The 27,464-nt window shown below is 42.3% G+C and overlaps 1 protein-coding gene across 7 annotated transcripts in view; it reads left to right on the top strand.

Moving 5' to 3' along the window:
- magixa (MAGI family member, X-linked a) overlaps positions 1-27,464 on the top strand; it is a 69,146-nt gene that overhangs the window by 22,608 nt on the left and 19,074 nt on the right. For all 7 annotated transcript variants that reach the window (XM_055012746.1, XM_055012741.1, XM_055012745.1 and 4 more), the window contains exons 6-18: positions 1-28; positions 197-374; positions 847-917; positions 1,772-1,939; positions 2,895-3,064; positions 4,349-4,439; positions 4,535-4,706; positions 6,547-7,189; positions 7,492-7,555; positions 8,134-8,355; positions 8,694-8,978; positions 25,762-25,956; positions 27,278-27,351. The exon at positions 1-28 is cut by the window's left edge and continues 146 nt beyond it. In XM_055012746.1, the coding sequence (XP_054868721.1) occupies positions 1-28; positions 197-374; positions 847-917; positions 1,772-1,939; positions 2,895-3,064; positions 4,349-4,439; positions 4,535-4,706; positions 6,547-7,189; positions 7,492-7,555; positions 8,134-8,355; positions 8,694-8,978; positions 25,762-25,956; positions 27,278-27,351 (2,361 nt within the window). The remainder of the gene's footprint in view (positions 29-196; positions 375-846; positions 918-1,771; positions 1,940-2,894; positions 3,065-4,348; positions 4,440-4,534; positions 4,707-6,546; positions 7,190-7,491; positions 7,556-8,133; positions 8,356-8,693; positions 8,979-25,761; positions 25,957-27,277; positions 27,352-27,464) is intronic.

Here is a 27,464-nt window from a genome sequence, read left to right as displayed (position 1 = left end):
AACAGCGAGGAGGACAGCGGACTCTCAGGTACGCCACACCTGCCTTAGGCTACCTGCACAGGTACAGTAGTCTGCCTCAGTCCACCTGCACAGGTACGGTAGTCTGCCTCAGGCTACCTGCACAGGTACGCCACACCTGCCTCAGGCCACCTGTACAGGTACAGTAGTCTGCGGTAACTAACCTCTCTACCTGCAGGGTCGGCTGGAGCCCCACCCACCACCCTGCCCCTCAGCCAATCCTGGGAGTCGGCGGCAGGAAGTCGAGAGGGAATGGAGAATGGAGTGAGGGGAAGAGGAGGAGGAGGAGGAGGAGGTCCGCTGCCTGAGAACTGGGAGCTGGCCTTCAGTGATTCAGGGGAGCCCTACTACATAGAGTGAGTGATCAATAATCAGTTAACACGTCAATAATCAGACTGTTCTCATCCTGCTGTCAGCTGAATTAAACCACCTGATTCTGACATCTGGGGAAATATATTCAGGAGATCTAAGGACACTGTATCAGAGTTTAAGCCTAAAATTAGACGTTTTTTCAATGGAGTCTGGTACATGTAAATAGTTGAACAGTTAAAATGCAAAATCAGCTGAATGACTGATCAATTTGTGTTTGTTTGGTTCATTTAACAAGTTAGTTTTCTTAACTTTGAAGTGAGATGTCATTCAGGAAGCTGTGACGTCATCACTGAGTGTTTCCTGTATTCATAAAACATAAACATTACCAGACATACCAAATCAGGTAGAAAAAACGCTGAATTTAGACTTGGAGTCGTGCTGACAGGTTACAGCTTTAATGATGATGATGATGATGATGGTGCTGATGATGATGATGATGGCGTCTCTTTCTCTCAGTCATACCTCAAAGACCACCAGCTGGTTGGACCCCCGAGCTCAGAACAAAGAGTCGACGTCCTGCACCGAACGTGAGTTTATTTATTTACATTAGATTAAACTGTTTCTATCAGTAGAGATGTAGCTGCAGCAGCAGCCAGCAGGGGGCGGCACAGACTCACACAGGAAGTACTGCTGCTGGATCCAGCTTTAAACCTAACCCTCCTGACCTGACCCTGTCCTGGTTCTGTCCTCTGTCTGTCCTGGTTCATGTCCTGGTTTTAATCTGGTTCTGTCCTCTGTCTGTCCTGGTTCTAACCCTGTTCTGACCCTGTTCTGTACTGGATCTGTCCTCTGTCTGTCCTGGTTCTGTCCTGGTTCTAACCTGGTTCTAACCTGGTTCTGACCCGGTTCCGTCCTTGTTCTGTCCTCTGTCCTTGTTCTGTCCTGGTTCTAACCCTGTTCTGACCCTGTTCTGTACTGGATCTGTCCTCTGTCTGTCCTGGTTCTGTCCTGGTTCTAACCTGGTTCTAACCTAGTTCTAACCCAATTCTGTCCTGGTCTGTCCTGGTTGTGACCTGGTTCTGTCCTAGTTCCGTCCTGGTTCTAACCCGGTTCTAACCTAGTTCTAACCCAGTTCTGTCCTGGTTCTGTCGTCTGTCTGTCCTGGTTCTGTCCTGGTTGTGACCTAGTTCTGTCCTAGTTCTGTCCTCTGTCTGTCCTTGTTCTGTCCTGGTTCTAATCCGGTTCTAACCTAGTTCTAACCCAGTTCGGTCCTGGTTCTGTCGTCTGTCTGTCCTGGTTCTGTCCTGGTTCTGTCCTGGTTGTGACCTGGTTCTGTCCTAGTTCTGTCCTCTGTCTGTCCTTGTTCTGTCCTGGTTCTCTCCTGGTTCTAACCTAGTTCTGACACTGTTCTGACCCGGTTCTGTCCCGGTTCTGTCCTCAGTCCCAGAGTTCACGGAGCAGCCCAGCCAGCTGAAGGGTTATTCCATCCACACCCGTCTCTCTAAAGGACCTCGAGGTTTCGGCTTCAACATCGTCGGAGGAAGTCGACCCCGAGAGTTCCTGCAGGTTTACAGTGTTACACCTGGAGGACCACCTGCTCTGAATACAGGTACTACATAAAATATTACCACTACTACTACTACTAATACTACCACACTGGGAGGACCACCTGCTCTCAATAGATTTTCTACTACAATTACTGCTATTAATCCTGCTCCTACCACTACCACTACCATTATCACTACTACTACTACTACTACTACTACTGCTACAACTACTGCCACACCTGGAGGTTAGCTTGTACTCAAAACAAGTGTTACTACGACTACGACTACTAGTACTATTACTACTACTACCACTGCTGTCACACCTGGAGGTTTACTTGTACTCAAAACAAGTATTACTACTCCTCCTCCTCCTCCTCCTACTACTACTACTACTGCCACACCTAGAGGTTTGCTTGTACTCAAAACAAGTATACTACTCCTAGTACTACTACTACTACTACTGCTACAGAAGACTGCCTGCTCTGTTGAAGCCTAAAATGTAACCTTTTTTGAATGGAGTCTGGTTCACAGAAACAAATTCATTCTTCTGATGCATCGCTTCCTAACTCAGTGCTTGTGTTTTATACGTTCAGTGAACCTTATGAGTTGTTTTCTTAATTTTAAGTCCATGAAGCTGTGACATAGTTACTGAGTATTTCTCATGTTTGTGAAATAGATGGATTCCATAAGCTGCCAGAGCAGGCAGGAAAATCACTATATTTAAACTTAAAAAGATTCCAGCTTTAAATACATACTCCGTCTCTCTCTGTGTGCGGGATTACAGTCCAGTCTGGTTCTCAGCTCTTTATTTCTCTCAACAATCTCATGATCTACCACTAATCCGCACAAACACACTCTTTAATCTGTCGGACGGATCACATGCTCCGAGGATCAGCAGGAAAATATGGAAATGAAACAACCTGAGCCAGGAAACTGTCAATTTGCATGTTTGTATGAGATGTAGTAATGAATGCACACGCTGTGAGACATTAACCTGAGTTGTGTTTGTTCCTGCAGCCGACATCCTGGTCTACATCAACGACTCCTGTGTGCTGGGTCGCTCCCACAAAGAGGTGGTGGAGATGCTGAAGTCGGTGCCGATGGGTCAGAGCGTGGACGTGGTGCTGAGGAGAGGATACCCGATGCTCTACAACCCCGACGGCTGTCCGAAGCAGAGTCTGGAGACGGTACGATTCCCTGATTCCCTGTAACACACCACCACACCTACAGAGTCTATAAAAAACGCTCTCCCCTGTTGGACGTTTTCTTCTTTTATCACTTCTGAGCTCTGAATCGGGGTCAGTTTCATTTGGCTTTTTGGACAAGAATTTACAAAGAAAAATAGACACAAAACAACCACAAATAGACACAAAACAACCACAAATACACACAAAACAACTACAGAGACACAAAACAACCACAAAGAGACACAAAACAACCACAAATAGACACAAAACAACCATGAAGAGACACAAAATGACTAAAGAGACACAAAACAACCATAAATACACACAAAACAACTACAGAGACACAAAACAACCACAAATAGACACAAAACAACCACAAATAGACACAAAACAACCACGAAGAGACACAAAACGACTAAAGAGACACAAAACAACCATAAATACACACAAAACAACCACAAATAGACACAAAACAACCACAAATAGACACAAAACAACCACAAAAAGACACAAAACGACTAAAGAGACACAAAACAACCACAAATAGACACAAAACAACCACAAAGAGACACAAAACAACTACAAAGACACAAAACAACCACAAAGAGACACAAAACTAAAAAGACACAAAACAACTAAAGAGACAGAAAACAACCACAAAGAGACACAAAATGACATCCTAGTTCAATAATATCCAGGTTTTGACATGTTGGTGCAGTAATATTTAGGTTTTGTACAGGTTCAATAATACCCAGGTTTTGTACAGCATAATGCACAATATGACAAACTAACGTCTTTTTCTGGACATAGATTGGTGCAGTAGGTGGGTATGTGGACCTAAAAGTTGATCGCGGTGGTGCTGGGTGTGCTCGTAGCTGAACTTTCCATTTTAAAAAGTGACGCAATCATAGTCAGTTGTGAAGCCGTAAATGTGAAGACTTTTATAGAACTGTGATGAGAGGTTTAATGCTAATTGTCTTGACGTTCATACAGCATGCATTAAGAGCAGAGCATTAGACACGTCACTGCTTAAATGGAATATAGTATTCATGAAATGTGTTAGGATTACAGTATAACCATCTTTAACTGCAGATCGTAGTGTTTATTCTAACTTAAAATGAGAGCAGCTCACCATCTTCCTACTCAAAGCCAAACACTATAGAGGGACTTTTGTATTTTCACATTGAAGTATGACCACCGTAGTTTCGCCTACATGCTTGTAATCCCGACACATTATACCTTGAACTTTTTTCTCTAACTTCCTATCTGACACTCCTTCAACAGCCACAGACTCCCAGCGAACCGTCCAACCTGAACCGAGGTTTGACCCACCTCACCTACAGCCGTACGCTGGACTCCAATGGCAGCACGCCAGGTCAGAGCAACCACGCAACTCCACAAAATTAGCTTACCTGTCATACGTATTTCATTCTGACACCAGTCTACTGTCTCCTTCATTCTTAAATCCAGGACCGGCACAAACCCCTCCTTCCTACTCCGCTCAGCCAATGACAAACGGACTGGCAGGCCCGCCCACCCCAACATCTTCCGACCCCCCGCTAGGCCCACCACCCCCTCCAGAGAGGACGCCGCCCAATCACAGTGACTCTGACGGTGGCCTGTCCAATGCTGGAACTCGAAGGTAAGCGCTAGCATTAGCAGTGTTAGCATGATAGCAGTGGTCGTACGTACTGAGGGTCACTCAGGCTGACTGATGGGGAACAGTTTTTGAGGTTTTGAAAAATAAACACAGTTGATAATATGTTCCTTAGAGTATTTATTTAGAACCACTGCTGTTCTCTACTTTTTTTGCCTGATTTAAAAAAAAAAATTCAGTTTTGCATTTGTAAATACAAACATTTGATGTTGTAAGATGTTGTCTTGTTTGCGTGTTTTTGAAAATTGGCAGCTGTAAAATGCATGAAAAACACAAGATAACCTAACCAGTTCCGTGCTGTACACCCAGCACCAAAAGTTCCTGACCCTTCAGACAGTATAACCTAGACAGTACTGCCTCCCATGCCAGAACTGTTTAGACTTCATTTAGAGTCTAGTTTCTTCAGTGAAACCTCAGAAAGAACAGGTCCATCAATCCCAGGGAAAGTTCCATACCCTTCAGAAAGTACTACCTCCTGACGGAGAAACTGGTTGGACTTCATTTAGAGCCCAGATTGTACCCTGGAATCTCAGATAAAACTGAAGTCACCAAAGGTCCGTAGCGCCTGTGAAAAGTTCCTCACATTTCCAGATGGTACTACCATCTGAAGTGTTTGGGGGTAAAACCCTCTCCTGGAACTTGATTTTGTTAGGGAATTCTGCGATGTCGAAAGAGGAATCAGGAGGCAAACTCAGGGACACTTTGGAGACTCAGATGGCTTATGTTGAGGATAAGCTTTACTGAATTCAGGAGAAATGATACAGCGAGTAACACAGTGACGTGAGCACTGGCAGCATCAGTTCTGAGGAGTCTCTCTGGTCTTGGGTACTTATACCGTTTGGAAGGCGTGCCATGTTTATGTAATACTCTAAATGTGGAGGCAGGACTGTTAGTTCAGGATCCATCTGAACAGGAACACAATATAATCTTGTTGTTCTGACGTCGTCAGCCAGATAGTTGGTCTTTTATCCCTATGTTATGTTTACCAAGCGTCTGTCTGTCTCAGGGTCATATTAGGGGACAGAGAGAGCATACGCAAGTTTGTATCCTCTATCTAGGAGAACCATGAGTCAAGGGTGACCATTTGGGATGACTCAGCATTTAGGCTGTCATAAACTAGAACCACCTCAGTCATGAGAAAGTGAGGAATTTTTCCTTCACAGATTTAGACCTCCTTTGGTGGAACCTCAGGATGAACAGACCAAAGACCTCTAAAGGTCCTCAGTCCTCAGGCAAATTCCTGACCCTTCAGATAGTGCAATCTCCTAAGCAGGAACTGTTTGGATTTCATTTAGAGTCTGGTTCCTCCTGCGGACCCTTGTTTATAACAAAAAAATGACCTCTAGATGTCCTTAGTCCCCAGGCAAGGTTCGTGACGCTAGGGAAAATACTGCCTCCTGAACAGGAACTGCTTGGACTTCATTTAGAGTCTAGTTCCTCCAGTGGAACCTCGAGTAAAACAGGAACTTCAAAAGATTCTTGATGTCTGGGTAAAGTTTATGAATCTCCAGATAGTACTGCCTCCGCAGCAGGAACTGTTTGGGCGTAAATCTATCTCCTGTAACTGAACTTTGATCCTGCTTCCTCTGGTGGATCAGGTAGAACAGGAACCTGTAAACATCGTCAGCCCTCAGGAAAGACTCCTTACCCTTAAAGTAGAAGTACTCCCAGCTACTTGGAGGTAAAACTACCTCCTGTAATCTTATTTAGACTCTGGATTCTCCAGTGGATCCTTAGGTAGAACAGGAACTTCTTTAGCAGTAATCTCAGCCGTACTCTTGCTGATCTGTTGAATTTTGTTTTCTGTCTTCCCGCCTCCTCACAGGTCGTCTCTGAGTCGCTACAACAGCAGCACTCTCCCCACCTTCTCCTCCTCCTCCCTCCTCCACCATCAGAGCTCCAAGTCCTCGGAGAGCGACCTGTCCACATCCATACTTCCTATGTTCTCCTCCACACTCCCCAACACGTCCTCATCCTCCCACACTTTGTCCAAACTGCCCCTCTCTCAGCCTGAGACGGGCCTCCTCCAGAACTCCACCAGCCCCTCCAACACCATCAACAACAACCCATCCTCCTCCTCCACACCTACTGGACCTCCTGTGCAGCGCCCACCGATGCCCCAGACCTCCCTTGCCCTGACCCCTCCTAGAAACATCCCTCCCTGTGGCTTTAATGGTTGTCCAGCCAATCACCAACCGCCCTCCCCAGCCTCAAGGGGAAACCCAGGACTGGTGCTGCCCCTTGGGGCTGGGTCGCCCGGGGCGGGCCTCAGCGGAGAGCTTGTGCCGGTGGCCCTCGGGCGCAACGAGGGCGGAGGACTGGGGTTCAGCGTGACAGCAGGAGGACAAGGAGGTCAGCATGCGGTGGTGAGACGGGTTTGGGATCGGAGGCAGTGCCCCTCGTTGCAGACAGGAGATGCTATTGTGAAAATCAACGGAGCAGACGTACAGAGCCTCAGCTTCTCCCAGGTGAACGATTATTACTTATCCAACATCCAGCCAGGGTCACGGTAGCTCCATAAATATGTGAACAGTACACTCTTCCAAGTTGAAAAGTTTGGGATATTTTTAGTGGGAAATGATTGAGATTTTGTCCATTTCCATGGTACCACAAAGCAGCCGTCAATATTTAAGTATATGAATTTATTGATGTCCACATCACATTTTACTAAACACAATAAATAGACACAACATAAACAGCAGCCCCTCAAAACTGGACACTAAAGAACCTCTGTTAAAAACAATAACCATCAGTTTGTTTCCTTCCTCAGGTCCAGAGAGTTCTGCAGGAACACACCAAACAAGGAGAGGTGGTTCTGCTGGTCTATCGAGGAGGTACTACTGGACTTCACACTTTAGTTTCTGGCCCTTTTAGTCTTTCTGTTTATGATCCAACAGCTTTGGTTTGACATTACCTCATAGTTCGCCAAAACAACAAAAAACAGTATTTACAGGACTTAATTCCACCTCTTTGATCATGTAGGAAACAGAACAATAGAGGTTTGATATGTTAGCACATGCTGTTGTGAGGGAGAACGCTGCTAATGGACACAGACATTGAGAGGGCAGAACAGTTTAAGAGTTTAACCAATCAGTGTTGAACCCTACACACCAATTTGTCAGTATCCTCGTAGAATAGGTAGTTTTTTCACCCCCAAAAACAGCTCAGAAAGAGGTTCAACGGGGTGGTTCCTCCACTCAGAACACAAAACAATGTTTTCAAGTTCTCTCAGTGGAAAATGGCCTTATGTTAAACTGGAATAGCCTTCTCCAAAAACCACTTACTAGGTACTTACAGTGCCATCCTGACATCCCTCCCAGACAGTTTCATCACCGGTCACATCTTGTTCCTGCAGTAAAAAATAACTTATCATCAACAAAAACACTTTCTAACTTTCACTGTCCTCCCCCAGGTCCTGTCTCCTCTCCAGCTGTCACCCCCAACCTGTACAAGCCCCTCCCATCCCCGCATGGTCTGACCACCCCCTCTTCCTCCTCCCACCCCACCACTTCAGCCGACTTGCCTTCAGCCTCCACGGGTGCCTTGGTGGGGGGCGTTCCCCCACTCAACCAGGCCGGTTTAGCCCTCGAGAGTCCCCAGGAGGGGCACCTACCAGCTCCAGGGAACCACCAAGGTAAAAAAAAAAAAATTATCCTCAATCAATAACTGATTCATTTGTTATTATGAATAAATCACAGTGGACGTCATTCCATATGCTGATACAGTATTTTTTACCCATGGACACATGGGTTTGGTTCTGTTTACATCAGTCACTTAGCACTATGACTGAAATCCCAGCAGACTCCAGAAGTCAGTAATTACCACAGCAGTCTTTGTTGTGGTGCCCATTGCTTACTATACCTCCACAATACTCTCTGCTTGCCAACAGCCTCCTCATGTAGCTATCACAGAACTGCAGTCTTCCATCTCATTAAAAACCAAGATGCAACACTATGACTCCTTGTATCCCAGGAGCCCCTCCTGCTCAGTCACCCAACGGGCCCCCAGCCTCGGCCCTCATCCAGAGCACCAGCTTCCTGGATTCAGTTCCGGTGACGTTGACCTTAGAGCCACGGGACCTGCTGGGTGTAGAGGAGAGTGCTGGCGGGCCTCCTTCAGCCAGAGGGGGTGGAGCTCTGGGAGCCATCGCCAAGGATGGGAGAGGAGGAGGCGGAGCCAAGATGATGGAGGTGGAGCTGAGGCGGCGGCCAGGGGAGGGCTTCGGATTCGTCATCGCCTCTCAGGAAGTGAGCGGAGGTGAGTGGCAATGAATTGCATCAAAACGTGATGTTGAGGCGTCCAGATAGTTCAACAGGTTGAGCAGGCGACCCATGAACAGTCCCCAACCGATGCAGCGGTCTGGGTTCGATTCCAGCTCATGGCCCTTTTCTTCTCCCTACTTTCCTGTCTGCCTCTCCACTACTCTATTGAATATAGCCAACAGAAGGCCAAAAAATTACTTTAAAAAAAACAAAAAACATGATGTTGTTGTTATGCGACATCAAGCTGCTTACATACAGCGTCATGTTACATGTGTGTGATATTACACGTTTGTAAACACTGAAATAAGGAGCATCTTTTTTGGTGATTTCTGCTGCACTTCGTCACAACTAATTTCCTATAACTCTGGTGTAAAATGCTCAGAAAACGTCCTACAGTTTAATTATGAAGAGAAATGGAGAAGGTTGTTATATTTAAATGGGTCGACGCTGTTGGATCCTACAGTGCAACAGAAACATAAGGGATGTAAGCACCATCTTGAGGCTGAACTGAGCTCCTGCAGTTAATTGATGCCATTCATCACATGGCTTTTCTTCAAATTTTACACTGTCTGAGGAAAACAGCATCTTCATTTTATTAAACTATCCACTGGTTAGCTTGCTAAATGTTATTGCCGTTACACAGCAGCAGTGTCCTCATGGTTGACATTATGACTTAACCCTCCTGTTGTCCTTATTTACGGGCACCAAAAAATATTGTTTCCTTGTCTGAAAAAAATCCAAAAATTCTGTAAAAAATTCCCCAAATTTCAGGAAATTTGCAAAACCTTCAGGAAGAAAATTCCAATAATTTCTTAAATGTTTCCCTTAAAAGTTGTTTTTTTTTTTTTTAAAAATCCCCCAAATTTGGCAAGAAAATTCTTGTAAATATTTTCAAAAAATGAGTAAAAATCTTCCAAAAAAATCCTAAAAATATCTAAAATGATTATAGATATATGCTGCACAGTGGCGTAGCGCTTAGCACTTTCGCCTTGCAGGGAGAAGATTTCTGGTTCGTGTCCCGGCTTTCCCAGGATCTTTCTGCTTGGAGTTTGGTTTTTCTCCAGGTTCTCCAGCTTCCTCCCACAGTCCAGAAATATCCATCCATCCATCCATTATCTATACACCGCTTAATCCTCACTAGGGTCATGGGGGGGCTGGAGTCTATCCCAGCTGACTCAGGTGAAGGCAGGGGACACCCTAGACAGGTCACCAGTCTGTCACAGGGCTACATACAGAGACAAACAATCACTCTCACAGTCACACCTACAGGCAATTTAGAATAATCAATTAACCTCAGCATATTTTTGGACTGTGGGAGGAAGCCGGAGTACCCGGAGAAAACCCACGCATGCACAGGGAGAACATGCAAACTCCAGTCCAGAAACATGCTGAGGTTAATTGATCATTCTAAATTGCCCGTAGGTGTGAATGTGAGAGTGATTGTTTGTCTCTGTATGTAGCCCTGTGATGGACTGTTACCTGTCCAGGTGTCCCCTGCCTTCACCTGAGTCAGCTGGGATAGACTCCAGCCCCCCCGCGACCCTAATGAGGATCAAGCAGTGTATAGATACTGGATGGATGGATGATTCCATATATACCAGTAAAACTTGTAATATTTTCTTTAAGAACATTCACATAAAAATCAACCAAAATCCAGCGAAATTCACTGGATTTTGGTTGATTTTTGGGAAATCTGTGAACATTTTTCCACCAAAAAATGTTCAAAGGTTTCCCAAAAATGTTGAAAATTTGGACATCAGAAGTTTCACTGTGAAATTACATTTTTTCCTCCACATTTTCAAACTTTAAAACGGGTCAATTTTGACCGGCAGGACGAACAAGGGTTAAACACAGACTATCTGGTGCACAAAACTTCTCATGTTGTAGTTATAGGTTCACGAGTTCTACTTTAAGACTTTGGTTGTGTCCATTTCTGCCATATTTTCACCTCTGGGGGGCGCTGTCATTATATACATTCTGTTGGATGAAAACTGATCATACTGTGGCTGCAATGGTTTCTGTAGCCTCTGGGGGGCAACAGCTCTGTGTTACTGATGGAAGAAATGTGTGCAGTTGTGATGATAAAAAACGAAAAGGCTAAATATTATTTATCTTAAAGAACAGATCTCCGTGTGCTAGTGAAGATCTGACTGTTGAAACTCGATGCTGTTGTCTCTTTTTGCTGCAAACATTTTGTTTAATATGATAAAAACAGATATGGATGACTAAACTCCAGCCTCTTATCAGGATGATGCAGCTCAACAGTTTGTTTCTGTCAGCTGTTCATCCAGAACCTTTCTGTTCTTTCTCTTTTCTATGTTTTACTGGAAGAAGGAAGTTTTGTAAAACTGTGGTGTCTGCTGATGCCACATCAGAGGGCAGGATGACACACAAAAAACTAGAAAATTATTAACTAGAGCAGGAAGATACAAATACAGAGACACAAAGTTACTGAAAAGAGACAAAAGATGACCACAAAGAGATGTAAACAGATGCAAATTAGTTAGAGACCTACAGAGACACAAAATGACCATAAATACACAGAAAGAGACACAAAATGATCTTGAAAAACATGCAAAACGACAACAAAGAGATGCAAAAATAACTAGACACAAAATTGAAAAAAAAGCCCAAATAATTACATACGTTACATAAAACAACCAGAAAGAGACACAAAACGACCACAAAGAGACACAAAAAGGTCCCAAAGAGACACAAAATGACTGCAAAGACAAAAAATAACCATAGATACACAAAACAACCACAAAGAGACACAAAACGACTAAATAGACACAAAACGACCGCAAAGAGACACAAAACAACTAAAGAGACACAAAACGACCACAAAGAGACACAAAAAGACCACAGAGACACAAAACAACTAAAGAGACACAAAACGACCAAAAAGAGACACAAAAGGACCACAAAGAGACACAAAACAATCACAGAGACACAAAACGCCCACAAAGAGACACAAAACAACCACAAAGAGACACAAAACGATCACAGAGACACAAAACGACCACAAAGAGACACAAAACAACCACAAAGAGACACAAAACAACCACTAAGACACACAAAACAGCTACAAAGAGACACAAAACAATCACAGACACAAAACGACCACAGAGAGACACAAATCAACCACAGAGACACAAAACGACCACAGAGAGACACAAAGCGACCACAAAGAGACACAAAACAACCACAGAGACACAAAACGACTACAAAGAGACACAATGTTTTACTGGATGTTCCTGTTGTAAACTCGTGTTGTCGGAGCTCCAGATATCAGACGATGATGTTAAAACTTCCCAACAGCAGCGGTTTGTTTCCTCCGTAGTGTTCAGCGACTCGTCCTACACTTCAGTGGAGACGTTTCACCTCCAGCAGCACCTGAGCTTCTGTTTGTTCAGCTGCACTCAGCTGGAATCTTCAGGTGAACGAGCAGCACTCGAACGCACCACCGCCTCCCCCCCTCCCCCTCTGAAACACTACAGTCCTCTCCACTGTTGGCCTCCTCCCCCCTCGGTGGGGGAGTTTCTGAGGACACGCCCCCCAACACCGACTCTCTCTCTGCAGCTCAGAGCACGGTCAGTGTCGATCGCCCGCTGACAGAGGAACAGCCTGCCTCAGACAGACAGAGAGACAGACAGGAGGACAGAGAGACAGGAGGACAGAGAGACAGACAGGAGGACAGAGAGACAGGAGGACAGAGAGACAGACAGGAGGACAGAGAGACAGACAGGAGGACAGAGAGACAGGAGGACAGAGAGACAGACAGGAGGACAGAGAGACAGACAGGAGGACAGAGAGACAGGAGGACGGAGAGACAGATAGACAGGTGAGAGATAGACAGGAGGACAGACTGGTTGTGCTTGTTGCTGGTCCTGGTTCTGGTTCTGGTCCTGGTCCTGGTCCTGGTCCTGGTTCTGGTTCTGGTCCTGGTTCTGACTGGACGGTGTCATCATGTTGGAGCGGCTGCAGTCAGCTCTGAAAACGGTCAAAGACTCTAAACGTAAGTCACTTCTGTTTGGATCTTAGTTTGGCTCAGAGGTTCACCTGACGTTTTTTTCTGTGTTAAAGTTGTTTAGATCAGATTCAGAGTAAATAACAATAAGCTGGAGGGAGTCATGTAGTGTACGGATACTGTAAACCTGACAGGAACTCTGGTCTCTTCTGCTAAATATGCCGAGATGGACGAGTGACTGTAGAATAATAATCTAATGGAGCTGATGAGGATAAATGAGATGTTATGGTTTCAGTACTTCATCTAAAAAACACACAAAACAACTATGACACACAAAATTACACAAAATAACGACAAAGAGATGCAAAAAAGTCTAGAAAAACACTCAGCACAACTACAAAAAGATGCAAAGAGACAAAAAAAGGAGACAGAAAGAGATGCAAAGAAATACACAAAATTACTACAAAGAGTCATAAAGCAACTACAAAAAGACACAAAATAACTACAAAGAGTCAGAAAGAGATGCAAAGATACACACAATAATTACAAAGATAAAAAGATACAAAATAACTACAAAGAAATATACAAAATTACTACAGAGACATAAAATGATTAAAAAAACAACACGGAGACACAAAATAACTACAAATACATAAAATAACTACAAAGAGACACAAAACTACAAGAAGACAGAAAGAGATGCAAAGATACACACTACAAAGACATAAAAAGATAAAAAAATAACAAAGGAATACACAAAATTACAACAAAGACAAAATGATGAAAAAAATAACTAGAAAGATACAACATAACAACAAAGAGACATAAAATAACTACAAAAACACACAAAATAACTACAGAGACAAAATCATTACAAAGAGACATGAAATAACTACAGAGACACAAAATAATCACAAACAGACAAAATACACAGCAAAGAGAAACAAAATGTCAAAGTGATGCAAAAAGACAATAAAATGCAAATTAACTACAAAAGGATGCAAACAGATGGAGTAACTACAAAGAGACACAGAGTAACTACAAAGAGTCGACACCTTCCAGACCACTACCTCCGTCTGCTGCATTAAGACTTTCTGTTTTCATTAAACTAACTCACATATCTATTCTAAATAATCCTGACTGGACTGGATGTGTTCCGCTACAGGAAACATCAAACTGTTCACCAGATATCTGCCAATAAGAGCTGGTCAAACGTTCAAACAGCTGATCCGCTTCAGTATTGATCGTGTCGGTCTGTGATCGGTCCAATAAAACCCCGTAGACCTGTTTATTCATCCCTCCTTCCCTGCTCGCTCTTTATCAGCTCCCAGGAATGTCTGAAATATTTTCACCTCATTGAAGCTATCCACAGCGTGTGTACGTGTGCGTGTGTGTGTGTGTGTGTGTGTGTGTGTGTGTGCGTGCGTGTGTGTGTGTGTATGGTTACATGCAGGTCAACACACCTGCTCTGATACAGAAACACATGACTGCTCAGGATTACAGGATTATTCCACCAAAATATGAATTGAGTTTACTGAGACACAAACTAAACCAATTAAACAGGAACTTAACAGCAGTTGGAAGCAACACAAAAACAGTTTACACACAAATAAATTACACTTTTATTCAAATTAATGATGTATGCCGATTATAGTTCCACCAGGAGGTATCTGGATGTGTAACTGCTCGTTTTAGTTATTTAATGTGTTAGATAACACGCATCAAGTAGCTAACTGGACCTAGAAGCTAACTGGTGGCTAGCTGGACCTACAAGCTAACTTGTAGCTAATTGGACCTAGAAGCTAACTGGTAGCTAAGAGGACCTAGAGGCTAACTTGTGGCTAACTGGACCTTGAAGCAAATTTGTAGCTAACTGGACCTGTAAGCTAACTGGTAGCTAAGTGGACCTTAAAGCTAACTTGTCGTTAACTGGACCTAGAAGCTAACTGGTAGCTAAGTGGACGTAGAAGCTAGCTTGTAGCTGACCTCAGAATTTGTCTCCAATGACAAAATGAAGCTACCTTTAATGGTAGCATGACCACTAGGCTAACTCTTAGATAACATGACCATGTAGCTAACACTGAACTCAGGAGCTATATGTTTAATTCTAATTAGTGGACCTGAAGCTAACTGAACAATATTTGAGTTAAGCTAAAACTAAATATTTAAATTAAGCAACAAATTAGTGGCATTTTTGAATAGTTTCTATATAAAATGGAGCTCTGTTGAAAAGAGAAACCAAGTGAAGAATGAAAACAAATCAGGAGAGTTTGTGTAAGTATTTAAAACAGCAGCTGATAGATTGTAAAATGTTTTTTTTTCATTGGAACTCCTTTAAGTCTACATTTGTTATCTCTGATAACTAGTATAAACACTTTTAAGTATCCTGTTTTTACAGCACTAAACAGCAGAAACATCCTAAAATAAAAATATTTTCCTTCTGAGGACTCATTTGTTCCTAAAACCTGAGTAATGCAAGTAAAAATACACACCTGGAGAAAGTTTCTAACATGTAGAATTACACATAAAAACATTCATTCTGTTCTCACTGTTGGCGTTTTGTGATTATATAAAAAACTGTGTGTGTTACGTAACATTAAGCCTGTTAAACTCACCAGAGCTGACTGATGGAGCTGTGACTGTCGCTCTGTTTGTGTCCAGATGTGCCGTCTGTTTCCAGCTGTGGCTCATGGTGGGTTAACCCTCAGAGCCCTGACACCATTTCTACTGTCTGCACCTTGTCCTGTCTAATACATAAATACTGCAAGGACACGTAATATGCCAGTGTCATTTTTAATTAATCATTCTAATTTTTATGGGCTGCTTCAGATTACGCACCAATAATTTCTGAAATCTTGAAATGATCTTTAAATAATGAAGATGATCACTCGTTATATTCAGTTCTTCAGCTATAAAAGCTTGTATGGTTCAGGGAAACTGCGTCAATAATTCAAATTTATAGTGTCTTTAATTCTACGTGGTCCTGGAACAAACAAAGCTCCAGAAAACACTGAACTGGAACCTAAATATAAGTTTTCTATTGGTTCAGGTCGGATAGCAGGTTCATCTCTGCATACCAAAGACTAATTCAGGTTAGCTTAGCATGAAGTAAAGGATAAACTGCTAGCCTTGGTTCATTAAAAAGATGAACAACTTCCCGTTGTTAGCTGACCAGCTACCTGATCTGGTATCCAACTGAACCTAGAAGCTAACTGGTAGCTAACTGGACCTAGAAGCTAACTTGTAGCTAACTGGACCTAGAAGCTTATTGGTGGCTAACCAGACCTAAAAGCTATCTTGTAGATAACTGGACCTAAAAGCTAACTTGTAGCTAACTGGACCTAGAAGCTAACTGGACTTGGTAGCTTATTGGTGATTGACTGGACCTAAAGTGTTAAGCTAACTTTTAGCTAATTTGATGAAGACACTTACTGGATGTAAAGTGTAAACTTGTAGCTAACTAGACATAGAAGCTAACTTGTAGCTAACTGGACCTAGTAGCTTATTGGTGATTGACTGGACCTAAAGTGTTAACTTGTCAATCATTTCACCTAGAGACTAATTTGTAGCTAACTGGACCTAGAAGCTTACTGGTGGATAACTGGACCTAGAAGCTAACTTGTAGCTAACTGGACCTAGAAGCTAACTTGTAGCTACTGAGACCCAGAGCTTTGCCTCAGTTAGTTCAATCTAAAGCAGTAACTCCTAAGCTAACATGAAAAAGAAGCTAACTCAAAGACACCTGAATCGAAAAGCTAACTCTTAGGCTAACTCCAAGCTAGCTGGATTTGGAAGCTGCCGATCCAACATGTAAAGCAGAGTGACTTTGAGCGGTTGGAGTTAACCTCTGCTTCTAGTCTTTATGCTAAGCTAAGCTAAGCTAACTCTTCTCTGGATCTCTGAGATGAAAATAACATTTCTCTGAAACATCTGGAGACAGAGACAGTTTCTAAATGTAAGTTTGTTCCATCAGAAGATAGCGAAAAACTAGTTTAATCTCACTCTATGTTGTGTTTGAGTTTTCCTGAGGGTGTTGTGTGAACGTGTTGAGTGATTAGCTGAGCGGTTTTAGCAGGCTGCATGGGAAATGTTAAACTTTCTATTAATAGTAGCTGTAATCCATAATTCAGCAGACTGGCTGAGCAGAGTGTGTTTGACAAACTGGAGCACAGGTGAGTCCAAGATTACTGTGTTGTGAAATTACAAAGAACACACTTAAGCCTGTAACACCCCAAATAAACACTAATAATCAGCTTAGATCTGCTGCTGGTGCTGCTGACAAACTTTTTATCAGTAAATGTAGGATTCTGTAAACTCAGTGTTAATGATAGTTTATGTAGTTACAGCAGGTACCTGTGGCCATATTCTGGTTTAATGATTAGAAAGGTCTGGTTCATGAAAGGTGTTTTGACAGTTTGGAGAGGCCTGGGTCTAAAATCTAACGACATTTACTTCTTACCGATATCTGGTGGAGGTCGTGTCCTTCTGCTGGATGATGAGATGTTCACGATGAACACGCTTCAGTCCCTGTTAAAAAACAACACAAACAAAAGCATGTACAATGTAAAAAACACTATATTAGCGCAGCTAGCTAGTTTTTAACGGTAGCCTTTACTGGTATTAACACCTTTTATTTTCCTTTGATGGAGTGAAGCTTACTGGACCTAGAAACTAACTTGTAGCTAACTGGACATAGAAGCTTATTGATGGCTAAGTGAACATAAAGTGTTAACTTGTAGCTAATTGGACACAGAAGCTTACTGGTGGCTAACTGGACCTAGAGCTAACTTGTAGCTGACTGGATGTAGGAGCTTACTGGTGGCTAACTGGACCTAGAAGCTAACTTGTAGCTGACTGGATGTAGGAGCTTACTGGTGGCTAACTGGACCTAGTAGCTAACTTGTAGCTGAGTGGATGTAGGAGCTTACTGGTGGCTAACTGGACCTAGTAGGTAACTTGTAGCTGACTGGATGTAGGAGCTTACTGGTGGCTAACTGGACCTAGAAGCTAACTTGTAGCTGACTGGATGTAGGAGCTTACTGGTGGCTAACTGGACCTAGTAGCTAACTTGTAGCTGAGTGGATGTAGGAGCTTACTGGTGGCTAACTGGACCTAGAAGCTAACTTGTAGCTGACTGGATGTAGGAGCTTATTGGTGGCTAACTGGACCTAGAAGCTAACTTGTAGCTGACTGGATGTAGGAGCTTACTGGTGGCTAACTGGACCTAGTAGGTAACTTGTAGCTAACTGGATGTAGGAGCTTACTGGTGGCTAACTGGACCTAGAAGCTAACTTGTAGCTAACTGGATGTAGGAGCTTACTGGTGGCTAACTGGACCTAGAAGCTAACTTGTAGCTAACTGGATGTAGGAGCTTACTGGTGGCTAACTGGACCTAGAAGCTAACTTGTAGCTAACTGGATGTAGGAGCTTACTGGTGGCTAACTGGACCTAGAAGCTAACCAAAAATGAGTCTAAACAAGATGAAAATACTTGTACAATACATGATTTCTACTGTGGGGGTTGTTTCGAGACGCTGTACTGTTAAAATATCTTGATGAACATACTCTAGTAGTTTAGATTAGGATGCTGATGGTCTCGCAGGCAGAAGGATGAAGGCGGTTTTAGCTTGAGGGGCTGTTGGCCTGAGTTTTACCTCAACAGGTTAATATTTCATCGGTTTTCTGGAGTCAGAGAACTTGTGGTTGGAAGAACTGTTTCAGCAAAATGTTCTTATACATGATTCATAGAGGGAGCAGCTGAAAACGAACCCAGACCGACATCCCACAGAACGAGCTGCTGCGGAAACGACCAGAAAGACACGAGATCAAGGACACGCAAATGAAATTACACAGCAGACGTGCTGAACTGGGCTGTTTGAGCAGAAACACAGCAGAGTCCTGGAATCTCACAGCTGCATTTATTTACAGTCACAGACATTCATTTATTACTAGGTCTTTTCATAGTGGCTTTGTGTCTCTGTGGTAACTTTTTGTGTTCTATTGGCATCTTTTGTGTCTCTTTGTGGCCGTTTATTGGTTCTGTTGCTGTTTTTGTGGTTGTTTTGTGTCTCTTTTCAGTAATTTTGTCTCTTTGTGTCTCTTTGTTGACATTTTGCATTACTTTTTGCTTGTTTTGTGTCTTAGTAGTTGTTCATTGGTTCTGTTGTGTTGTCTTTGTGATTGTCTTTTGTTTCTTTTTGGTGGTTTTGTGTCTCTTTGTGGTTGTTTTCTGTCTTTTTACTGTTATATTTTTGTCCAATTTTTGCTTAGTTGCACTTGCTTTTTGTTTCTTAATGGTATTTTTTTGGCTCTGTGGCGTTTCTTTCTCTTTGTTTATTGGCTTTGCATCTTTTTGTGGTTTTCTGTCTCTTTGTGTCTCTTTTTTGATATTTTTGCATCTCTTTTTGGTTGTTTTGTGTCTCTTTGTGGCCGTTCATTGGTTTTGTTGTCTTTGTGGTTGTTTTTTGTTTCTTTGTTCTAATTTTTTGTGTTTCTATGGTCATTTTGCATCTAAGTGGGCACTTCTTGTTTCTTTGTGGTTATTTTTGTCTGTTTTCATCTCTTTGTGATTATAAAACTTGATCTTAGTGTTCCGTAACATACATTATGAAACCATTTATACTCTACTCTTGTTTCTTTTGTCTAAAAGATGCAGTCTAGAATGAACGTACGAGTGTTTAACCACTCGGTTAATTTATTATCTTTGATCTGAAGGTAGTTCATGTGAACTTCAGAGGCTTCAGAGATCCACGAGGCTCAGCTAATTAGCTTTTAGCATCTCTCTGGTGTAATGTCAACCGCATTATGGTTCACTTCATCTGCTGCTTTATTTATGATTTAACATCTCTGGTACTGAGGTCAGCTGTTGGCTGTGAACATTCAGCATCTATTTGTGGTTGGTTTGTGTCTTTTTGTGGGCTTTTTAGTGTGTTTTTTTTTTTGTTTAATCTGGCTTTGGTCATACTGCACACATATATTTGTGTCTCCATGGTGGTTATTTGTGTCTTTCTGGTAATTTTCTGTGTTTTTATGATCATTTTACATCCAAATGTGGTTTTTCTGTCCCACTATGGTTGTTTTTGTGTCTGTTGTGGTTGTTTTACATCTCATTATCATCATTTATCAACTATTTGGGGACTTTTGGGGTCCTTTTATGTTCATTACACCTTCTTTTTGACACTGATTATGACCTCTAAGATTATTAATACAGCACTCTTGTGTTGGTGTCAAAAAGATGCAGTAAAAATCAAATTACATTTGTGATATGAAGGTAGTTCACAAGACTCGGCTAGTTAGCTTTTAGCGGCCTCTGGTGTAATTATGGTTCACTTCATCTGCTGCTTTATTCATGAGTTAAGAAACTCTCTATTGAAGGCATCTGTTGTCAGTGAACGTTTTGTGTCTCTGTGCAGTTGTTTATTATGTTTTTATGGTAATTTATGCAAGTTTTGTGGTTGTTTTGTGTCTTAATGTGGTTGTTTATTATGTTTTGGTTATTTGTGTTTCTTTGTGGTCATTTAGTGTTTTTGCAGTTGTTTAGGGTTTTTTTGCCATTTTGCAAGGCTTTGTGCAGTCTATTTTGTTTTTGGTCATTTTATGTCTTTTTGTGGTTATTTTGTGTCTTTTTGCTGTTGTTTATTATGCTTTTTGGTCATTTTGCAAGACTTTGTGCTCATTTTGTGTGTTTTTGCTGTTGTTTATTATGCTTTTTGGTCATTTTTGTAAGACTTTGTGGTCATTTTGTGTCTTTTTGCTGTTGTTTATTATGCTTTTTGGTCATTTTTGCAAGCCTTAGTGGTCATTTTGTCTCTCTTTGAGGTTGTTCTGTCTGTGTTGCGACTTTTTGCGTTTTTATGATCATTTTGCATCCCAGTGTGGTTCTTCTGTCTGTTTGTGGTTGTTTTATGTGTCGTTGTCACCATTTCTCATCTTTTCATGGCATTTTCGGGTCTCTTTGTGGTCATTTAACCTCATTTTTATGTTCTGGAACATTCTAACAGCACTCTCATGTTGTCGTTAAAAGGGTTGGTGATTTGAAGGTGGTTCATGTGAATTTCAGAGGCTGCAGAGACCCACAGAGTTAGCTTTTAGCGTCTCTCTGGTTCACTTCGTCTGCTGCTTTATTCATGATTTAACACATTCTGGCACTGAGGTGTTGAAGCATCAAAATTCCCGTTTTAACTCCAAGAATCAGGTGAATTAGCTCCAGCTAGCGTATGTCTCCACATAGCTGTTGTTTCCTGGTGTTTCTGTCCAGATTAAATGTGGTTTTCCAGCCCTGTGAGGCAGTATGACGCTGATCGAAGCTATGAACAGTCCCACGGATGATCTGACAGGTTTGGGTGGGTCTTCGTCTCTACTGTCGGTCTGGATAACATCATCCTCCTCCTCCTCCAGCTGCTTCCTCTCCTCCTCTCAAGTGTTTTTATCTCTGTGCAGCTTCATGTTTCCTCCTCCGCCGGCCGAACTCGTCCACCTCGGAACTTTCTTATCGTGGGCCTCCTAGAGTTTCTTTAAAGTGACTTTAAAGGTCTATGTGTTGTTCCTGCCTCAGTCTGAGGATCCTGTTTACCTTTAGGTCCTGCTGAGTTTGTTTGTCCAGACTCTCCACAGGGTCACAGTGTTTTGTTCGGTTTCTAAGAAAGTTCAGCTTCGTTTTTATCATCTGAAAATATAATATTTATATAAAAAGAGCAGCTGAGGACCCAGTATGGAGCCCTGTGGGACGCCTGTTTCCAAAGTTCAATTTATTATTACTATTTGTTTATTTTATTTTAATTAATCTCAACTAATACTGAAGTCCAGCTGCAGTTCAGCTACAAATACACATTTGTGCTATTTTTTCATCTCAATGTGTTTTTTGTTGTCTGGTTGTAGCCGTGTTGTGTCTCTCTTTCATTATTTTTCATTATTTTGTGACCTTTTGCACCTCTTTGTAGTAAATTAGTTTCTTTGTGAATATTTTATGTCTATTTCTTTGCAATTGCTGATTTTTCTTAGTTTTCTGTCTGTTTATAGTGGTTTTGCATCTCTTTGTTGTAATTTTCACTGTTTGTGGCCTTTTGCGTGTCTTTATGATTGTTTTGTGTCTTTTTGGTTGCTTTTTGTCTCTTTGTGGTCGTATTTTTGGCTCTTTTTGTCCTTATGTCTCATTTCATGGTTGTTTTTTTTGTCTGTTTATAGTGGTTTTGCATCTCTTTGTAGTAATTTTCACTGTTTGTGGCCTTTTGCGTGTCTTTATGATTGTTTTGTGTGTCTTTTTGGTTGCTTTTTGTCTCTTTGTGGTAGTGTTTTTGGCTCTTTTTGTCCTTATGTCTCATTTTATGGTTGTTGTTTTTTTGTCTGTTTATAGCGGTTTTGCATCTCTTTGTGGTAACTTTTTGGCTCTTTGTAGCCTTTTGTGTCTCTTCTAGGTATCGTACAGGTTATTTTTCATCTTTTTGTAGACTTTTGCAGATCTTTGTAGTAATGTTAGTTTGTGATTGTTTTATATCTTCATTTTGCAATTTCAGATGTTTTTGTGGGCATTTTTTGTCTTTATGGTAATTTTGAATATTTCTATTGTCTTTTGTACCTCTTTCTGGTAATTATTTGGCTCTTTGCAGTCATTTTGTGTATCTTTCTGGTCTTTTTTTGTGATTTCGTGGCCTTTAGCATCTCTCTGTGGCCTTTTGTGTCTCTGGTTATCTTGCATCTTTTTGTGGCGTTTTATACATTTTTGTAGTGAGTTTAGTTTGAGATCATCTTATGTATATTTCTGCTGCCTGTTCTGATCTTTTAGTAGGCTTTTTGTGGCCTTTTGCACCTCTGTGGTAATTATTTCCCTATTTTAGTCCTTTTGTGTCTCTGTTTGGTGATTTTTGGCTCTTTTTCTTCTTATGTTTCATTTTAAGGTTGTTTTATTGTCTGTTCATAGTGGTTTTGCATCTCTATGTTGTCATCTTTCACTGTGCAGCCTTTTTTGTCTCTTTATGATTGTTTTGTGTGTCTTTTTGGTTGCTTTTTGTCTCTTTATGGTCATTTTTTGGCTCTTTTTGTCCTTATGTCTCATTTTACGGTTATTTTTTGTGTTGTTATAGTGGTTTTGCATCTGTTTGTTTCAATTTTTGTATCTTTGTAGCCATTTGTGTCTCTTGTAGGTATTTTTGTAGGTATCTTACAGGTTATTTTTCATCTTTATGTGAACTTTTGCACATCTTTGTAGTAATGTTCATTTTTTGTGATTGTTTTATGTCTACATTTTGCAATTTCTGATCTATTTGTGGGCTTCTTGAGTCTCTTTTTTGGCATTTTTGTGTCTTTATGGTCACATTTCAATTCAATTCAATTCAATTTTATTTATATAGCACCAGTTACAGTCAAATTGTCTCGAGACGCACATATTATCTTTGTATGTCATTTTATGTCACTGTGGTAATAATTGTCTCTTGGAGGCCTATTTACTGTCTTTGTAGTTGTTTTTTTTTTGTCTTTTATCTTTTGTGTCTCTTAGTGGTTATTTTTCATCTTTTTCTGGCATTTTGCATGTCTCTGTAGTCATTTTAGTTTGCTTGTGATCATTTTATGTCTATTTTTTGCAATTTCTGATCTATTAGAAGGTTTTCTGTGGTGGTTATTTTCGGCTCAATTTGTTCTTTTTTGTCTCCGTTGTAATTTTTGACTGTTTGTGGCCGTTTGTGTCTCTTTCTGGATGTTTTCTGTCTCTTTGTGGTAATTTTTTGTCTCTTTTTGTACTTATGTCTGATTTTATGATTGTTTTTTGTCTTTTTATGGTGGTTTTGCATCTCTTTGCGGTAATTTTTGGCTCTCTGCAGCCTTTTGTGTCCCTTGTTGTCATTTCTCGTCTTGTCTTATTTTCTCTGTGAAGGTCTTACGTCTCATAAAAAGAGAGCTAACATCAGTCAGCGTTTAACTGTATTTCTGACTTGTCGCTGTGTCGACGTGACCTCCGTCCTTCATGTTTTATCAGTCCTGCTGCTGTTTGACTTCATGAGGCTCTGAACAGTCGGAGGTCGTGATCCGTTCATGGTTCCAGGGTCGGTTTGAGTCCGTCTGCTGGTCATGTGACCTCTACAGTCCGTCGGAGCTCAAACTTGTTTTCCAGTCGTCTTGTTTCCAGTTGCTTTGTTCTCTGCCTTTCAGCGATTAGCTTCTCTGAGCCAGAAAATCTTTCTGGGAATTTCTCCTCCTCCTCCTCCTCCTCCTCCCTGGCTGAGGTTTCCACACCGGTCTGGATCACATGTGTGTGCAGGTGTATGTCTGTCTTTGTGAGGACATTCTGTCTGCTGCTCACTTTAGACTGGATTTCTATCTGTTTACATAATTACACTGAGGACAAAAAGCAGGTAAATCATTAAATCTGACCTCAGAGTCGTGGTTAAAGTTGAGTTCTGGTTTGTCTCCAGAGGATGAAGTGGAGGAAACATGATTAAATGTGTGTCGGTGTCGTAAGAACAAACTCCCACAAAATGTAAGACTGAAAACTGGATGTTGGAATCTACTTGGCATTCGTTCTCATCTTAACCTCCTGAACTCCAAGCAGCAGGTTCTGGCGTCTCCTCATCCGTCTGTGGAGGTTCTCAGTCGTCCAGGTCCTGGAGATGGTAGGAGCTTCTGGAGAAACCAACTGGAGGTTCTGGAAGACGTTTGAAGAAACATCTTCCAGAACCTTCAGTTGGTTTCTCCTGAAGTTCCTATGATCTCTCCTCATCCTGTTTTTCTGTCTCCATGTTTCCAGATGTTTCCTCTCTACTCTGCTCATCATCTGTAGATGTTTCTCCATGCTGGATGGATCTCCAACAACCTCCTCCTCTGTTCTCTATTTCTGAGCCATGCTGCATCTATTTTATTCATCCAGTAGCTTTGGTTTTCCTCTTAGTCTCTCTTTTGTATCTTGTTTCCCATTTTGATTGATTTTTTTGTGGTTTTGTGTCTCATTTTTGTCATTTTATGTCTTGTTTTGTCATTTTGTGTGTTGCTTTTGTAGTTTTGTGTGTTGTTTTTGTGGTTTTGTGTGTTGTGATTGTGTATTGTATTTGTCATTTTGTGTCTCGTTTTTGTGGTTTTGTGTGTTGTTTTTGTCATTTTTTGTCTCATTTTTGTTGTTTTGTGTCTTGTGTTCGTCATTTTGGGTTTCATTTTTGTCATTTTGTGTCTTGTATTTGTTATTTTGCTACTTGTTTTTGTGGTTTTGTGTCTCGATTTTGTCATTTTGTGTCTTGTATTGTTGTTTCACGTCTTTTTTGTGGTTTTGATTCATTTTTGGCATTTTACGTCTACTTTGCGTTGTTTTATGTCTTGCTTCTGTCATTTTGTCTTTTTTTCGCCATTTTTTGTCTTTTTTTGGTCTTATTTTTGTCATTTTGTGTGCGTTCTGGGTTGTTTATGTCTTATTTTTGTCGTTTCATCTCTTTGTGGTCATTTTGTATCATTTTGTGGTCATTTTGTGTCATTTTATGGTCATTTTGTGTCTCTGTGGTCTTTTTGTATCATTTTGTGTCTCTGTGGTTGTTTTGTGTCTTTTTGTGGTAATTTGTGTGTGTTTTTTGGTCTTTTTGCTTGTTTGATGCCTCATTTTGTCCTTTTATATAACTTTGTTTACATTGGAGCCATTTCTGCCTCAGGACACTGCTGTCCATCAGAGGTATTTGATTCACGTCCCCCAGATGTTTGTCTTTATCCTGTTCTGCTGTCAGCTCTGTAATGTCACATGCGATCAGCAGAGGGCGCTGTGCTGACCTGTTTCCTGTGAGGAAACCAGGCCTACCTGGCTACAGGTGTGCTGACCATGTGACCTCCTCTCCCTGCAGCCCCGTCCCTGATGTCCCATCGCTTCGTGACGGTGCGTCGCGGCAGCCCGGCGGCTCGCAGTGGACAGATCCAGCCTGGAGACCAGCTGGAGGCCGTGGAGGGACGACCTGTAGGAGGTCTGCAGCACCGAGACCTGGCCCAGATCCTGAGGAGGGCAGGGAACACGCTGAGGCTGAGCATCACGCCAAGACACCGTATGGACATATTTACATATATTTATATACATGTACAGGAAACACGCCAAGACACCGTATGGACATATTTACATACTAGTATACACACTAATACTCATATTTATAGACTGATGCCAGACTGAGACTCCAGCAGAGACAACACACACAGAAAGACTCTGATTTAAATTGTTGTATCTCTTCCTTCTCCTCTTCATCTCCTCCTCCTCCTCCTCTTCTCCTCCTCTTCTTCCTCTCCTCTTCTTCATCTCCTCCTCTTCCTCCTCCTCCTCCTCCTCTTCTCTTCCTCCTCCTCTTCCTCCTCCTCCTCTTCATCTTCATCTCCTCCTCCTCCTCTTCTCCTCCTCTTCTCCTCCTCCTCCTCTTCATCTCCTCCTCTTCCTCCTCTTCTTCCTCCTCTTCCTCCTCCTCATCTTCCTCCTCCTCCTCTTGCTCCCCCTCTTCCTACTCCTCTTCCTCCTCATCCTCCTCTTCCTCCTCCTCTCCTCTTCTCCTCCTCCTCTTCCTCTTCCTCCTCTTCTTCCTCCGCTTCTCCTCCTCCTCTTCATCTCCTCCTTCCCCTCCTTCTCCTCTTCTTCCTCCTCCTCTTCATCTCCTCCTCTTCTCCTCCTCTTCGTCCTCCTCTTCATCTCCTCCTCCTCTTCATCCTCTTCCTCCTCCTCCTCCTCCACCTCCTCCTCTTCATCCTCTTCCTCCTCCTCTTCCTCCTCTTCTCCTCCTCTTCTTCCTCCTCATCCTCTCCTCTTCCTCCTCTTCTTCCTCCTCTTCCTCCTCCTCCACCTCCTCCTCTTCATCTCCTCCTCCTCCTCTTCCTTCTCCTCCTCCTCTTCATCCTCGTCTTCCTCCTCCTCCTCCTCCTCCTCTTCCTCCTACTCTTCCTCCTCCTCTTCCTCTTCCTCTCCTCTCCTCCTCCTCTTCCTCCTCCTCATCTTCCTCCTCCTCCTCTTGCTCCCCCTCTTCCTACTCCTCTTCCTCCTCATCCTCCTCTTCCTCCTCCTCTCCTCTTCTCCTCCTCCTCTTCCTCTTCCTCCTCTTCTTCCTCCTCTTCCTCCTCCTCCTCTTCCTCTCCTCCTTCTCTTCTTCCTCCTCCTCTTCCTCTTCATCCTCTTCCTCCTCCTCTTCATCCTCTTCCTCCTCCTCCTCCTCCTCCACCTCCTCCTCTTCATCTCCTCCTCCTCTTCCTCTTCATCCTCTTCCTCCTCCTCTTCCTCCTCCTCCTCTTCCTCCTCCTCCTCCTCCACCTCCTCCTCTTCTTCCTCTTCATCCTCTTCCTCCTCCTCTTCCTCCTCCTCCTCTTCCTCGTCCTGCTCCTCCTCCTCCTCAGACTCCTCCTCTCTCTCAGAAGGAGCTGATCTCGACATCGACGGCAGAATAATCAAAGGATCCAGAAGGTCAAAGGTCAGTACTGCATTTACTACATCTTTGTACTAATTATACCTCAGTACCAGTAACAGTTACTGCAGTACCAGTACTATCGACTAGCTGCTTGATCTGTGTACTAGTACTTCATT

Source organism: Amphiprion ocellaris, chromosome 8 (genome assembly GCF_022539595.1).
Source record: "Amphiprion ocellaris isolate individual 3 ecotype Okinawa chromosome 8, ASM2253959v1, whole genome shotgun sequence".
In the NCBI taxonomy this organism is placed as follows: Eukaryota; Metazoa; Chordata; class Actinopteri; family Pomacentridae; genus Amphiprion; species Amphiprion ocellaris.
This window is presented reverse-complemented; position numbering and strand designations above follow the sequence as displayed.